General features: G+C 44.6%; 1 protein-coding gene across 4 annotated transcripts in view; it reads right to left on the bottom strand.

Annotated features, from left to right (window-relative positions):
- Positions 1-16,522, bottom strand: part of SLC39A11 (solute carrier family 39 member 11) — a 261,302-nt gene extending 244,780 nt beyond the window's left edge. For 3 of the 4 annotated variants that reach the window (XM_083598917.1, XM_083598918.1, XM_083598920.1), the window contains exons 1-3: positions 16,415-16,522; positions 13,254-13,386; positions 12,611-12,649 (exon numbers count right to left, since the gene is read on the bottom strand). In XM_083598917.1, coding sequence (XP_083455043.1) covers positions 12,611-12,649; positions 13,254-13,361 — 147 coding nt within the window. In that variant the 5' untranslated portion in view covers positions 13,362-13,386; positions 16,415-16,522. The remainder of the gene's footprint in view (positions 1-12,610; positions 12,650-13,253; positions 13,387-16,414) is intronic. The other variant, XM_083598919.1, reaches the window with a different exon arrangement.
- Positions 16,523-16,723: the final 201 nt, after the last annotated feature.

The raw sequence follows: 16,723 nt of genomic DNA, 5'->3' as shown, positions 1-16,723 counted from the left end.
CTATTTCTCTATATCATTGTTTCTCAAACTTGGTTCTCCAGCTGTTTTTTGGGACTACAACTCCCATCATCCCTAGCTAGCAAAACCAGTGGTTTTGTGTGGATGGAATGCAGCCTACGATACCAAGGGATACCTCAGTCTGTAGAGCATGGGACTCTTAATCTCAAGGCCGTGGGTTCAAGCCCCAGGTTGGGCAAAATTGTCCTGCATTGCGGGGGGCTGGACTAGTTGACCATCGAGGTCCCTTCCATTCCTGCAGTTCTATGATTCTAAGGTAAAGAGCCACATCCATTGCTCCTCCCACTTTTAGATCATTGGTACGCAGCCTCCAGAATGCCCCCCTTGATGAATGCAGCCCTCAGGCTGCGAAAAGGTTCCCTACTCCTGGCTCTGCAGGTTTCCAGTTGCATGCAGGACTGCTGGTACAAGGAAACACAGTGGCTGACCTTAGGAGAAAAACTTTGGTATTCTGAACAGAGAGTCCTGTTCTGCTTTGACAACAATGCAGTCCAAGTAGCAGCAGCCCAACTGAATGGTACACAGCTCTGATTCAGCTCTGTTTCGCTACTGCTCAGGAACTGGACTGAGAGGCCCCCGACCCCACAAAACCCACCATTTATTTACGGTGCTGCTGTTTGTTCAGAAGGAACTTTTTCCTCTCTCTTTTTGGCAGAGGTGTAGCGACTCATCTTTCTCATCTGATTATTTCTCATAAAAAAGAAAAGGAACCTTTGAACAGCATATTGATACACAAGAAAGCACCCTCCTCTCTCTCTCTAGGACACAGAGTTCTCTAACTAGAGCTAGGAAGGATGACATTTGGTAGTGCTCTCATTCAAAAGCAACAATGCCAGATTATTCTTCAAATTCCTTGTCTCCGAGCCAGTCAGTCAGCCCTGATGGAAAGAAACTGAGCACAACGTTCTTGGTTTAATTACAATTGTCTTTCCCACAGGAGTGCAAGGAAACGGGGTCTTCAAAACAGCCATCATAAGTGGATTGTAATCATAATTAGAAGGGAGTGACACCTCTGCACTGAAACAGTTATATTCCAGAAACCCTTATGAATCTCTTGAATAAAGTGTGAGTGCATCCTCCCACCCTCTCAATTTTAGGAGTTAGCTACAGGGTTTCAATCTTTCAATTTCATATCTATATTTCTGAATTCACACAGCATCAGCTTCCATCAGAACTGTTAAGAACATGCCAAACAAGTTATTTGCATCTAGCCCAAAACTGTAGGCAAGCAACATCGTTCACTGGAGGCAATCTCTGTTGGTGAAATGAACTGTTTAAAGAAAAAAGTTTTCGAGTCCCAGAAAGAATGAGGAGGTGGGTTGAGTTTAATTAATTTCAGTTCCTTCAGTTCACTGCATCTTCTCATTCTGCATTTCACTTCTTCTGCATGAAAGGGAATCCTGTAGTGCTGAAAAATGCTGCAATCTATTTTACCTTTTTTATTTAAAAAAGAATGATCCAACTTACCTAGGATGTGCAAGTCAAGGGTGCCTAACCTCCATTACCATTAGTGAGAAGAAGAGCCATTGATTTCAGCAAAAATTAGACATGCCTGATTTGGTCTCCAAATTCCAGTCAGCGGCAAGGACCCAGAAAAGTCGTTGTGCACACACACAAATTGCTTCCGTATACATTGGTTGGGTGATTGGTTTTGCCTTCCAGTGCCTGCCATCTGTACCACCGGAGTCCTGCTCTGGAGGGCTGCCTTACTATTAGGGGGCTGTTCAGCTGGCTACTGATGAATGACAGAAGCTGGGGAGGGAGAACTGTTGTGTTAGCTGAAGGAACCCCATCATTTTCTGGATCCAAATCATTGTGTCTCCTGCCTTCACCTCCCTGTTGTGTGTGCCTATCCCACCCAAATGCTTTCAGCTAGGCTTGTGTTGGCTAAACGAAAAACATGGACGCTGCCGATTTCCATCAGATCTATCGCTACTTCTTGTACTCTTCTCTCTGCTGGCTCATTTATGAAAACATTTCTTTCCCCAGAAAATCTCAAATCGCTTCCTTCTTTATCTCTCTCTCCCACACACTAAAATAATTACGAAACCAAAATGAAATCAAATATAAGATGAAGCAGCCGTTTAAAATTTTAATCCTTGCTTAAAGCTCTGGCAAAGCAAGGACGTTTTTACAGCCTGTTCAGACTGACACTGATGCTTTCTTAGTCACTTCTGGGAAAAGGTTCTGAAGTTTAGAAAGTACTGTATTTTCCCGTGTATAAGACTAGGTTTTATCCCTAAAAAATAATGTCGAAAATTAGGGGGCGTCTTATACACGGATAGTGCCAAGGGTGGACTGGCGATTGGTTGTTGCCGCAAATATAGGGGGCATCTTATACATGGGGGCATCTTATAGACGGAAAAATACGGTATTTTTTTGAGATCCCCGCCCACTGCCATCTCAATTTGGATTGGCTGGAGTCCTGCATCTTGCTTCTGACAGTGACCAACCGGATGATGATTACACACACACATACACACACAAAACAAATGCTTCCAGGAAGCCTATAAACTGGATAGGAAGCCACCACAACCTCCTACTGTTGCCGCTTAGTAACTTGGAGGCTGGAATGCACCTAGCAATAGCCTCATGCTGCTTCTCCATAAACTAGGGCAGATCTAAGAGTGCCCCAGCAGTGGCATTCCCAGCGAAGGGCCCACACGGCACTGGCGTGAATTATTTTTCTAAGTGCCCCAAGCGTTTCTGAATGGTAATGAATCTGGGGAGAAACTGAAAGCGGGTGCATGATCTGGGCTGCATGGTAAGATACTAACCGGAGGAAATAAGATTCATTTGGGGTGTCTGTCTAGAAAGGATTTGAGGGAGGAATGAATTGATTTGGAGCAGGATCTGTTGGAAAATTAACTGGGGATTAAATGTATTGAAGAGGAACTGAGGTAGGGTGCAAATTAATTTACGTGGGGCACATTGGATGGGAAATTAGATGGGTTGCATTCTGTGTGACATTTAAATTCTAAGCTTGCATCGATGCATATAAATCAGCTTATGCAACATTTATGCAAAGTTGCATCTAAGAGCCCCAATGTTATAAATACATTAGCAATGTCTCTGGCTCCCATGTTCTTATACCTGCTCCAATTAAAACCCTACATACCCCACCAATGGCATGCATATCCTCTCCAGACCAAAAGCCATTTTCTGTGTCACCTTTCATTTCATCCACCAACTAAAATGAGATGAGTTTTTTATTCCAATACATGGAATAGCAAAACTCCTAAGGCACTGAGGAACGCAGGGAGAGAGTGTTGGCAGCAAATGCTTCAAATTAAAAGAGTGCATTTTCAGAAGAAAAAGAGAAACCAAGGGGGGGGAAACCTTCCTTGGGTTTTTGTTTTGTTTTTTAAAAGGAGTTGCCGCTCATTAAGGCATACCTCAAAGAACAGGCTTACTCTCAAGAAAGTTATCTCAGCTCTGCAAAGCACAAAAAGGACTCTCAAGTGTCCGTTTTGAATATCTAAGTCGTGGGTAGGCAAACTAAGGCCCGGGGGGGCGGATCAGGCCCAATCGCCTTCTCAATCCGGCCCGCAGACGGTCTGGGAATCAGCGTGTTTTTACATGAGTAGAATGCGTGCTTTTATTTAAAATGCATCTCTGGGTTATTTGTGGGGCATAGGAATTTGTTCATTATTATTTTTTCCAAAATATAGTCCGGCCCGGCCCCCCCCCCAAGGTCTGAGTAATAGCGGACCGGCCCCCTGCTGAAAAAGTTTGCTGAGCCCTGGTCAAAAGCAGCCAGAATGAGGCTGCATGTTCTTCATTCTGCGGCCTTACAGTGGAGTTCATGAGTTTGCCATTCAGCTGATGTGACAGTGTCGCACTCTGCATTTCCTAAACCCAACAGCCAACAATCCAAGGCGGGGGAACAGACAGTGTGAAAGGCACCGCATTGTGTGTGGCACAAATCCAGATGCTACTGAGAAAAGATGGAAGCAGCAAAAGATCTACGTCTCTTCTGTAATCTCATTAGACTCTTGGTCACAATGCCTGTTGAACGCCCCAGCTCAAGGCATCATCTGCCATCTTGAACTCTGCCAAAAGACTCTCGCCAAAAACAAATAAATGAATCGTGAAGAACGCTCCATGCTGTAAAATGGTAATAAGGATCACGAATACCTTTCACACAGTCCGGCATGTATCTTATTTTCCAGGCTAGCATAACTGCTTTAACCAGCAGAAGGTCAATGGCACTGAAGTCACAAAGACTAGCCCTCTTCAAGTGTTATTGTTCATGTTAAGGAAACACACAAAGGGGGCTGTGGAGACACGTCTGCTAGCTTCACCACCACCCCATATTGCCATTCCGGCTGCGCTCCACAAGCTCCAAGGAGCCTCCTGTTGCAAGCCATGTGGGAGCTCTCCATGTCAGACATTCTCTCTCCAACCTGTGGGAATGGTGGGGATGTAGTGCTAGAACACTCAACCCTGCAGTCACCCTCACATGTTGACATAGAACCAAAAAATAATCAGAAGAGGGCTAGAGGGTTGCTTCAAGTGAGGTCTGTCTACATTTCCCATTTGGTTTGAGTATTATACAGAACCGAACAGTTACAGAAGCTTCTTTCAGCTTATCAGGTAAAGGGTCTATAAAAGTAAAGGTAAAGGGGCCCCTGACCATTAGTTGTGGCCAACTCTGGGGTTGCAGCGCTCATCTCGCTTTACTGACCAAGGGAGCTGGCGTACAACTTCCGGCTCATGTGGCCAGCATGACTAAGCCACTTCTGGCGAACCAGAGCAGCGCACGGAAATACCGTTTACCTTCCCACCGGAGCAGTACCTATTTATCTACTTGCACTTTGACATGCTTTCAAACTGCTAGGTTGGCAGGAGCAGGGACCGAGCAACGGGAGCTCACCCCGTCGTGGGGATTCGAACTGCCAACCTTCTGATCGGCAAGCCCAAGAGGCTCAGTGGTTTAACCCACAGCGCCACCTGCGTCCCGTAAAAAAAAAAGGGTCTATAATCTGAGGCAAAATTCTTTTCTTCCAAGGCAATAAAGGGGTTAATTTATAGGCAAAAATTGCTGCGCTGACGTTAAGGGTTCAGCTTTTGAGCTATGATTTAGCAGACATGTTTCTTTCCCCCCCCCCCGGCCCCCTAAAAATTGCAGATAATCCAATATGGATTGGTCAGCATGACTGATCATTTCAGTGACTTGACATTTCAGCACTGGAGTTGAAAACAGCCATGAGGAATTTGTGAAAATGATAAGAGAAGATGGTGCTCCTATCAAAAGATTCTAAATGTTACCACGATAGCAAAGACTGAAAAGACAGGTTTGCTGGAGAGTGCTTCTGTGCTAAGAAAACGTTGCATAAGCTAGCTAGAAAATAAGGAGGCAAGGCTCTCTCTTTCCAACAGAAATGAAATCTCTTGCTGGGTAGCCAAAGGATAAAGAGAGAGCCTATCAGAAGACAATATGGCTAGATCTGGAGCCACAAGAATGACTATTGAGTTCTGGTTCTCCATTGCTTCTGGGACCTGAACTTTAATTTAGATCGGGCATAGGCAAACTCCGCCGCCGCCCCCAGATGTTTAGGACTACAATTCCCATCATCCCTAGCTAACAGGACCAGTGGTCAGGGATGATGGGAATTGTAGTCCCAAACATCTGGAGGGCCAGAGTTTGCCTATGCCTGATTTAGATTATTTTGTGCAGAAGGAAGTTGTGAACAATGGTTCCTTGCCCTGTAATACGTTCTTCTGCTGCAAGCAGCATTGTATTTGTAATGTTGTTCGCAGAGCAAACCCCTGAATGGCCCTCCTGCTACTCCACACAGAACTGAGGGTCTTATAAAATCTTAAAATGAATGAAAAAAGTTGTGGAGATTCAGCTGATACCAAATCAAAGTTTCATCTAGATTGGTTGGGTGCCAATTTTCGAAAGACTCTTTTCTTACATAAACTCTCTACACCAGATTTCAATGAGAAATTACAGCAGTCTAAAATGATCCATTCTTGGAAGGGCAGGCCGATTTAACTGCGGGGAGAAGAAAGGGAGTCCAAGACACGTCACTGTTTTATGCTGTCCAACCCTGTGTGCAAACATGTACCCAGTTCCTGCATGTGGAATATACAAGAGGTTACTTCCTATACGTAGCAACTGGGCACCAAGAACAAACTCTTTTTATCAAAACTGGATCAAGGTGGTCCTGTTGGGGAGCTCTCATGGGGGGGCGGTAACCACATGCAAAGCAGAGCAAGGGGACATGAAGCTGCTTTTAATGTGATGCAATGCTCTGATGCAAAATATATCTAAGCATTCTGCAGCATTCTGAACTGCCACTTTAAACACACGCACACATACACAAAATTATTTATTATTGGCTTAAAACACGCCTAGAGAGATTGGGGGTGGGGGAATCATAGGCAGATTATCATTTTTCTCCAGTGATTTGGGCAGTGCTTTTTTCTATTTTAAAAAATGTTTAGGGGCACTCTCATTTTGACTCCACCATTTTATAGTTCAAATCGGGGGAAATAAATACAGTAAATGGACAAAAGTACAAAGAGTCACAAAATGTTTAGGTGTATGCGTACCCCGGGGCGGGGGGGGGGAGAGAGAGCACTGGATTTGGGAAACAAAAATGTATCACCTTTACAGATATAGAATAATACCCAAAACAGTTCACAGAGAATTACTGTAATGAACTGCTAACTGCATGCCAAAGATGCCTAAGCAAAGTTCTAACACAATCCCTCAGGCTCCAAGGAACTTCCAGGGCTATCTTTCAAGGGGAAGTCCCAGGCCAGGAGTGAGATGGGAAATAATTAAGAGAAATAATTAAATAATTAAGATAACACCTTGAGGAGGGGAAGGAAGGAGAAAGTAAAGCTAGCGCCAGCACATGTCAACTTTCTTTTTTTCTTTTCTTTTTTCTTTTTTAAAGGCTCGATTTCCATGTCCCTGTATACCACGAACGTGCCAGTTGCCCTTTCCTGCTATTATGTGGGAGAAGCAAATCGTGAATTTCTGACTTAAGCGTTTTGTCACAGCCAGAAATTGTGGTTTGTTTCATCCAAACAAATCATAATCAATACAGTGGTACCTCAGGTTACAGACGCTTCAGGTTACAGACTCCGCTAACCCAGAAATATTACCTCGGGTTAAGAACTTTGCTTCAGGATGAGAACAGAAATCGTGCGGCGGCAGCGTGGTGGCAGCAGGAGGCCCCATTAGCTAAAGTGGTACCTTAGGTTAAGAACGGACCTCCAGAGTGAATTAAGTTCTTAACCTGAGGTACCACTGTAAACCAAGAAGAATCTTTGGTTACAGATTATGGTTTGCTTAGAACAAAACAAACCACCATCCTCTGTTCAGAGGGGCTGCAAAGCCAAAGATCCATGGTTTGTTTCTCCCACATGATAGCAGGGAAGATCAAAGGAGCCAAGAGTGAATTTCATGGTAAACTGTGGTTTGCTGTGATATGTGAACAAGCCTGGATCTGCTCATTTGCAAAGATGAAGACTTCACTACGAAAAGGAACATTTCCGGGGGCCTTCGGGCGGTTCCCTCACTGTGAGAAGCGAAGTTACAGGGAACCAGGCAGAGGGCCTTCTCAGTAGTGGCACCCACCCTGTGGAACGCCCTCCCATCAGATGTCAAAGAAATAAACAACTATCAGACTTTTAAAAGACATCTGAAGGCAGCCCCGTTTAGGGAAGCTTTTAATACTGGATGAATTATTGTATTTTAATATTCTGCTGGAAGCCGCCCAGAGTGGCTGAGGAAACCCAGCCAGATGGGCGGGGTATAAATAAATTATTATTAATTATTATTATTAGTTGGTAGTAGACAGAGCTGGCAGGTGAGGGGACACCCTTTCATAATAATATAACCATCTGTTAATTCCTCAATCTCTCCACGCAGGTAGACTAGGAAGGTGGGAATCTAACCTGATAATCTCTCAGAAAAATCCTATATGCAGTGATGCTAGGACCAGAAACATGCCACCATGAAGCCAGAGAACAAAGCACACAGGAGTGAATTCCTAATTTAGAATTAAATTCTCAGCGCCTTTTCAATTGGCTGATTGTCACACAACGGAATCAGTGTCGCCAGCTTCAGTGTTACCCACAAGTTGCCAAAACAAAATTAAAACATGAAAAGCGTTCTTAAAAGGGGCTGTCACGCTGGCTGCTTGTCAAAAACCAGCAAACATCATTGTTTTCGATTCTGGAATGGGAAAAGCGATATTTGTTTCAGAGAACTTTGCAAAACAAAGGAGGAAAATGTATCAAATACCTAAAGCTCTTAAACAGTGTCAGAACTCAATGGAATAATCAACAGAACGGAATATAAAAATTCATTTCATGCATGATTGCTTAACTGCTGGAGTGTGCTGAATTTCTCCTGAAAGAATGACTAGCCACTAAAAAAAAATAGCACTTTTATTATGGTTCTAAATCACTGTAAGTTCTTCCCCCACCCACCTCAAAGCTGGAGAAACAAAACAGTAAAGGAACCCCCAGCAACCCACCACAAACTTGTGGCAAGATATATACCATCTAAAAAGCATCCTGGACTTGACTTGAGACTAAGAGTGAGCCATACAACAAGAACTTATATAATTTGTTGTGTTGGTGGTTGTTGTTGTTGTTGATAGCCTGCCTATCTGGCTGGGTTTCCCCAGACACTCTGGGCGGTTCCCGACAGAATTAAAAGCACAATAGATCATCAAACATTAAAAACTTCCCTAAACAGGGCTGCCTTCAGATGGCTTCTAAAAGTCAGATAGGTGTAGTGGTTAAGAGCGGTAGTCTCATAATCTGGTGAACCGGGTTCGCGTCTCCGCACCTCCACATGCAGCTGCTGGGTGACCTTGGGCTAGTCACACTTCTTTGAAGTCTCTCAGCCCCACTCATCTCACAGGGTGTCTGTTGTGGGGGAGGAAGGGAAAGAAGATTGCTAGCCACTTTGAGACTCCTTCAGGTAGTGATAAAGCAGGATATAAAATCCAAACTCTTCATCTTCTTCTATTTCCTTGACTGTCAGGGAACTGCCATCGGGAGAACAGGAGGTGAAGGGACTCCCAGAGGTTGAGAGAGACTTATCAGCTGAGGAAGGAACCAGCAGGGGGAGGGAAGGAGCTCCTAGGGAAAGTGAGTCGGGGAAATGGCTCAGAGACACTTCCAGCGAAAACAGTGGGGAGGTTTCAGGACCTCCTATAGGGACACCCACTCCTCGCCGGAAACTGTCACGCCGAGAGTCCAGAAGGCGGGTTTCCGTTAAGGAGCTTTTATGCTGGAAGAAATTCCGTAAACGCCCACTGTCGGATTCTACCAGCGACTGACGGAGCCATGCTTAGGAGCTCCGTTACAGACAGAGGTTTGCGTACATAGCCAAACTCTGAGGGACTAGGGATTTCACACACAAGCAGCTCATCATCCCATCACATTGACATATATGCTTGATCAATTCACCAGGCAAATATTGTTAGATAGTTTTTTAAAAAAAGAATTTAAAGGGGGGGGAGAGAAAGCTATGGATACTAAAAGCTGTCTATTATATTTTTACCCTACACTTCCCTAAGCTTAAGACTGCATACATTTGTCACTCTGTGGTATGCTCACAACAGCCTGTAAATTGGGAGTATCTCGGTTCAAAGTTGTTTCCTCAGTGGAAACAGAACAATAGTGGCTTCCATTAAACAACAAGTTCCAATAAAGAAATGACTGAGTGCATCGTCATCCAGATTTGAAAGAAAAATCTTGCAAAATCTTCTCCCTTGCAAAATCTCCCTTGCAAAATCTTCTCCCTTATCCATTCGACAAACCTTCCTACCATTACTTAATTGTCCCTTAATGGAAATCAATCTTGCTTTGATTTTTTTATTTTTAAAAAAAGCTTCATTTTTTCAGCGCAACAGATACTAGCTTGGATTCCTTCACAGGCCCACACAGAAAAACAAGAGACGCTGTGCTCAGGATTAAATGGGTGTAGCTTGAGCAATTTACACACACCAAGTTGCTCCATAGTTTATATTCATATGGACTCTCTGCTACCTGACAAAGACTTGCTTGTCCATTAACAGCGTGCCAGGACTTGAATGGGAGCTTGAGAAGATGCCCTGAGGCAGCATCTGTTACAAGGAAAATGATAAAGAGGCCAACAACAAACCACAATTCTGCCAGGAAATCGGGCTCAGCAGAGACCTCCTGCACAGATTTCTTGCTGCTGCTCCTTTCTGGGAGGCATCCTGAGATGTCATCTCAGATTCAGGGTGGAAGAATGATGGGACTGAAGAGCATCTGCTGTCTCATCAAGGAACACAAAGGCAGAAACGAGGCCAGCAATAGCAATGGAACTGCATACAATGAGGATGGCCAATCCTGGAAACCATATGGACCACATTGGAGGAGGAGATCCTTCAAGTAGGTCCTCCTAGCCCAGCTTTGCCCAACCTGGTGACTTTCACATGTTTTGAACTACCATCCCCATCTGCTCAAGCCAGTAAGGCTGTGGAAGGTTGTTCTACACACCCACACACCCACACCCTTACTCTGGATTAACATTTGCAGGAAGTGCTCTACTTTGGATGCCCCAGCTATCTGAGATATGTGTGAATGTTGACTAGATACAAAGACTTCTTGGCAGTGGTACCCAGAAGCTCTAAGCCTGAAAAGCATACACAGGTAAGAAAAAGGAAGCGATTCAGCTCTGTGGGCTTCTCAAGGCTCAGATATGGCCCCTTTTGGATCTTCTAGATTTTGACAAGGGGTCTCCTCAAAATCACCAGCAAATCATAGGTCAGCTGTGTCTACAGATGTATTATATAATTTGTTGGTGGTTTTTGTAACATACAGAAAACAGCATTCTTAGAGAAACCAAAGACTGGAACTGAGGGAAGTCGGGGGGTGGGTGGGTTCTGTGGGGGGAGGGAGAGGGAGGGAGGAAAAATGGGGGGGGGGAAACAAGGATGATATGTTTTTGGATAATATGTCTTGTTATAATTTTGAATTTAAAAAAATTAAATATATATATATAATTTGTTGGTGGTTTTGTTGTCATCTTATGAAGTTCCATGAGGATCTGTGAGTTGGATAAAACTTTCTGCATTGCTGGCAAGCACTGGATCTGTGATTTTATTTTATTTTTTACTGTGCTGTCTTTTCAAAGTAATTATTTTGTTCCTAGATTTTCCACTTAACAAAATTTTAGATGCAGCAGCTTGCAGCTCCATCTCCAGAGCTGGCTATATTTGCAATTATCATCTGGAAAAAATTATGGCATAACGAACAATTTTACATTCCAACTAAGTTATATGTAAGAGATTTCATGTTCTCAGAGTAATAGAAAATGTTTATGTTTGCCTCCTTGTTATGTCTCCAAAACTCTTTATTTGTTTATTTTTCAAGGTGAAAATGGAACGCATGTATTTGGTTTTTGTCATTTTTTAAATCAGGTTTCAACATTTCCATAAATTTTACACCCATAGCCATGGAACGTTAAGTGGTGGCTCTGACACCACATCCACCTTGTTTTTTTACAAACTGAAAATTCAATTTCCCCTCACGAATGTTTCTACAAGGAGAGGGGGGACCCAAGAGACCCAAATAAAAACCACAACTGCAGCTAAAGCAGTCTCCCTTGAGTTGTACCCAATTAAGTCATTGATACGATGTGATACGATACGATATGATAATCTTTATTGTCATTGTCTCATACAGAACAACGAAAATCTACATCAGACATTCAGAAATCAACAAGCCTGCTATCCCAGCTATCCCAGCCTGGTTAGCCCCCTAAAAACTCTGATACCCCATAATTACATACAATACTCCCATAGAGACTACCTTATGCTGTGTTTAAAACCAAAATTGCATTTGAATAGAAACTGTTTCTCAGGCAGCTAGTCCTAGTCTTTATAACCCTGTACCTTCTTCCAGAAGGCAGAAGCTGAGAGAGATAATTTCCGGGGTGCGCACTATCCTGCACTATCTCTGCAGCTTTCTTATGGTACCTGGAAGCATAGATTTGATTCAAGGTAGGGAGAGTGCACCCAATTATTCTCTCTGCAGTCTTTATAACCCTGAACAACATTGTTTTTTTCACTGACCGTGCAGCTCCCAAACCACTCACAGAGACCTATTGGGGCAAGGACTTCCACCTGTGCCACGAGACCTCTCCTCTCCCAATTCACCCCCTGAAATCTGCTCCAGAGGACTAGGGGAACCCCTGGGCCAGATATGAGGGTGATGGGGAGGGGAAGGCAAGACACACAGGAAGTCCCATCACACAGACGGAAGCTACAGCACTAATGGGACAACTTTGTTGGCTATAACCCCCTTAACTTTGGAATAAAATTCAGTACAGGATAAATGCATTACCTGGCATCAGAGACAACATTACACCTGCTCTCCCCTCAGAAGTACCAACTCAAGACAGGGCATGATAAATGCTGCTCAAATTCTTCTGATATCTCACACAGATATAATTAGCCCTCAAGCAGTTATGCAAGAAACACTAATGCAAAAAGGCAGGCAAACGAAGCACCGTCGGTAGCCAAAGAGACAAGATCAGGACAGCATACAGAGCAAATTAAAAGAAACCAGGGTGTGCTACACTTACCCCTGCAGCAAAACCCAGGCTGCCATCCAGGATCCGTCTCTGCAAATTAAAACAAAAGAACTTAGATCACTACAAGAGGCAAGGTATGGCAGCTTGTTGTGTAAGAGCAAGACGAAATACAGAGTTGGAGACCTAGCCACAGTTCAGCAAAGAACTTTGGCTAATGGACACAAACTTCCACCCAACTTGCAACATCCCTGTGAGGCAGCTCGCCATATTTCCACCTGACAAGTGAGAAACTTAAACTAACAGCAACTTGTGTGTTTACTCAGCAGGTCCATAACTCAACAGGTTATTAGCCCAGGCCCCAGGCCTTATGCTCTAAATACACCTGTATATTCAAACAAAAAAAGAACAATGGCAGAAATAGCAGAAAGGTTTAAGTCAGGAACATACAGTAACAGTGTTAATTGGACTGCATCATCCAATTAATGTTCACATTGAGCAAAATTCAATTAAATGGTTGTGCTAGCAGGAGCCAGTACTGTTAGCACAAGGAGGCCTTCCTCCTGCTCCCCCACTGGTTTGGATGTGGGGTCAGAAGATCCCTCAGAACAGCGTGCAGGGGGAGCAGAGAGGACATTCTTCCATCTGGCAAGCAGAAAGCTGCACCCTGAGAAACGAACTGAAGTACAAGACTCACCTGCCCGCTGGAGAAGATAAACACAAGTGCTGAGCCAGCAGCTGTCAATCCCCAGGTGAAGAACGTTCCTAGCAATGCCTGTGACACTGGACTGTAACCCAGTAACATACTGAGTGCTCCTGGATTTGATGACCTAGGACAGATGTAAAGCCAACGTAAAGGCAGGATACTTTCGACACTGAAGCTTCACCATTTAAAAAAAATTCTTTCCAATCAGATTTTCAGAGGTTCCACACACACCTATTGCTCTTATTACCAGAGACAGATGGATGGATGGATAGATGGACAGATAGATGATATAATTTTCTTAATCAGATTTGCATTGCATTCTAAAGGTATTTTCCAGTGGATCTGAATAAGGGAGGTGCAATTTCAAGTGCCACTTCCCTCCCACAACCAGTTTGGGGCAGAACTCAGGCAAAGCTTTCTTCCAAGCATCAGTTCCCCCTTGTAAAACTGCAATATGTTTGCAACCCTGCACACAACAACAATGAAGCAAAAGTCCTTAGGATTGTACTGACCATCTTGAAAGGATTATTGTGAACTTAAGGAAGATTACAGAACAAATCATTTCTAGTGCAGTCCTGTTCAAAAACAAGTCCCATTGCTTTCAAGCGCGTATGAAGCCTTAATTTCATTCAGAATGAACAAAGCATCTACGCTGATGTGATATTCTTCCATTTACAGAGTCTGTCCCCAGAGGTGGACAAATTTATACATATCCAACACAGCTATTAATTATGAACAGCCAAAACCAGAGGTACTCAGCATATCTTGTACATAATCCACAGAAACTCAAGGGAATGGTAAACTGCGCCTTATGCTGACTCTGCAATATTTCTGATCAAATGCCACAAAAATGAAAACTCCGGAAGAGGAACTGGAATAGGAGCGAAAAGATGCAGCCTCACACCCTTGCACTCTACTTATGGCCTCCCTGTGTGGAGTTTATATACTGGAGGTGGCATGCTTTGTAATATTGACACACCTGGGGTGGGTGTTGACTTCGGGAGGATGTGGCTCTTTTAAATCCCCCCTCCCATTAAAGCAGTGGTGGCCAAACGTGGCCCTCCAGCTATTTTTGGGACTACAATTCCCATCATCCCTGACCACTGGTCCTGTTAGCTAGGGATGATGAGAATTGTAGTCCAAAAACAGCTGGAGGGCCAAGTTTGGCCAACACTGCATTAAAGTCAATGGGAGAGAAATGACTTGTACCAGGCCCATGGCTGGAGTCCATCTGTGTCATCATCAGCATGTGTCCTGATGCGAGTCCCTTGCCTTTGCTGCCTCAGAATGAGGCTGACTTTGGCCATTTCGCTGGTATCCCCCCCCCCCCCAGTGTATCCAGGTATTTATTTATTTATTGCTGAGAAAGTCCCTTCAGTCGGCAGAACTCAAATTCAGGATTGCTCGAACCTTCTCATGCCTAAAGCGAGACACAGCCTTTTTCACACAGGGGAGGCCCTCATCCCACACGCAAAGAGTGATTTGTTGGCAAAGCGTTCCGCTCCATCCAGTGCAGTTGCTGAGCACCAGGCCTTGCAGAACGTAATTCAGATTCATGGAGGTGAACCAGAGTCTTTCACTCAAATGCACTTTAACAACCCCATGGGGAAAGGGTTGGATGGAGATAAACATACACACACACACACACCACATATACAGTGTTGTAAATTAGCCGGCGGGGACCCGGCACGTCTTGTGACCGGCGCGGGTCCAGTTGCGATCACATGGAGATCTCTGGATGTCAGATTCGCAATTAACATCTCCATTTGGCAGGTCCCTCCAGCTTTCTTAAGAAGGGAAGAAGAAGAGCTTTTTTATTGCATGTTCATCCTTTTTTCTTCAAGGATAGCTCACTAGGCTCCTCAATTAATCCCCACAATGACACTGTCAGGTAGGTTAAGAGTGACTGGCCCAATTACTCGGCTCCCTAGTTTACTAAGAACAAAGTATGATGTGGAACATGCCACAAAGCTTCCTGATAAAACAAAATAAAAAAGACTGAGTGGTGTAGCACCCAACAACCATTTGTGTTCCTGCAACAAGTTTGTAGCTAATGTACACACACACACATATCATACCACTAGACCAGGGACAGTTGGGTGGGAAGAGAGCAGCTAAGTGCTCATCCAAAACATGTGTTCAGAGTTTGGGCACAGGTATGGGCGTAGCCATGGGACGCGGGTGGCGCTGTGGGTTAAATCACAGAGCCTAGGACTTGCCGATCAGAAGGTCGGCAGTTCAAATCCCCGCGATGGGGTGAGCTCCCGTTGCTCGGTCCCTGCTCCTGCCAACCTAGCAGTTCGAAAGCACGTCAAAGTGCAAGTAGATAAATAGGTACTGCTCCGGCGGGAAGGTAAACGGCGTTTCCGTGTGCTGCTCTGGTTTGCCAGAAGCGGCTTAGCCATGCTGGCCACATGACCCGGAAGCTATACACCGGCTCCCTCGGCCAATAAAGCGAGATGAGCGCCGCAACCCCAGAGTCGGTCACGACTGGACCTAATGGTCAGGGGACCCATTACCTTTACCTTTATGGGTGTAGCCAGGATTTTTGTTGAGGGGGGCGCAAGCCTTTGGGGGGGAACCTCAGTTAGCTATGTATTTTTATTGATTTTTATTGATTTGGGGGAGGAGGAGGGACTTCCCCTCCCTGCCCTCCCCTCTTGGCTACGCCCATGGACCCACTTATGAAGTTCCTCTTTCCCTGATCCAGCGGGCAACTTAACGTCATAAAACTAGCAACTACGAGGAAGACTTGCGAAACTTGCAACCACACTGGAGCTGTAAGTCCTGTTCTGCACAGTCTCCTTTCAGTTGTGCAAGCACAGACCTACTGACATAACCTACCCAGAGTGCGAACTGCGCCTGAATGAATGAATGAGTCTGCTTGCCACCTTGCAAAATACAAAACCCCCACCCCCAAAAGGGAGGGGGAGACTCTTTTCATTAGATTTTTTATTTTTATTTTTTGCACAATCACGAATTGTTCTAATATGCACACCAAGGGATCTGATCCATAACACAGTTTAATCCGTTCGACATTCGTATTTAACTAAAAAAACATTTCCTGGTTTAACTTCCTGGGTTTTACCAGTAAGCTGCTTTAAAGACCACTCCGTTATTTAGAAAAATATATGTAACGAGAATCAACTCACTGCACATGAACCACTTCTAGGACCGCGCAGGAGTTGCAAGTTATCGCAGGCGCTTCAATTCCGGCAGCCACTTCCGAGTTCCTCTGTACACGTGTCTCTCAAACAGGCGTGGCTCCGCCCACTATCCCCCCCTTCAGCCACTAGCAACGCGGCGCGGAGGTGCAGCGTGGATTCTGCGGTGCACGTCTCTTAGCTTTGGAAAAAGTGGAGCGGGCGGCCAAGCTTCTGTGAGTTTTTGCTGCGGTCGAGGATCGCGATAGGGCTGTGAAGTTCCCGCCGACTACCAGCTTGCTTACACAGGGAGAGCTT

The sequence above is a fragment of the Podarcis filfolensis genome (assembly GCF_964270895.1).
Source record: "Podarcis filfolensis genome assembly, chromosome: 2".
Taxonomy (NCBI): Eukaryota; Metazoa; Chordata; class Lepidosauria; order Squamata; family Lacertidae; genus Podarcis; species Podarcis filfolensis.
This window is presented reverse-complemented; position numbering and strand designations above follow the sequence as displayed.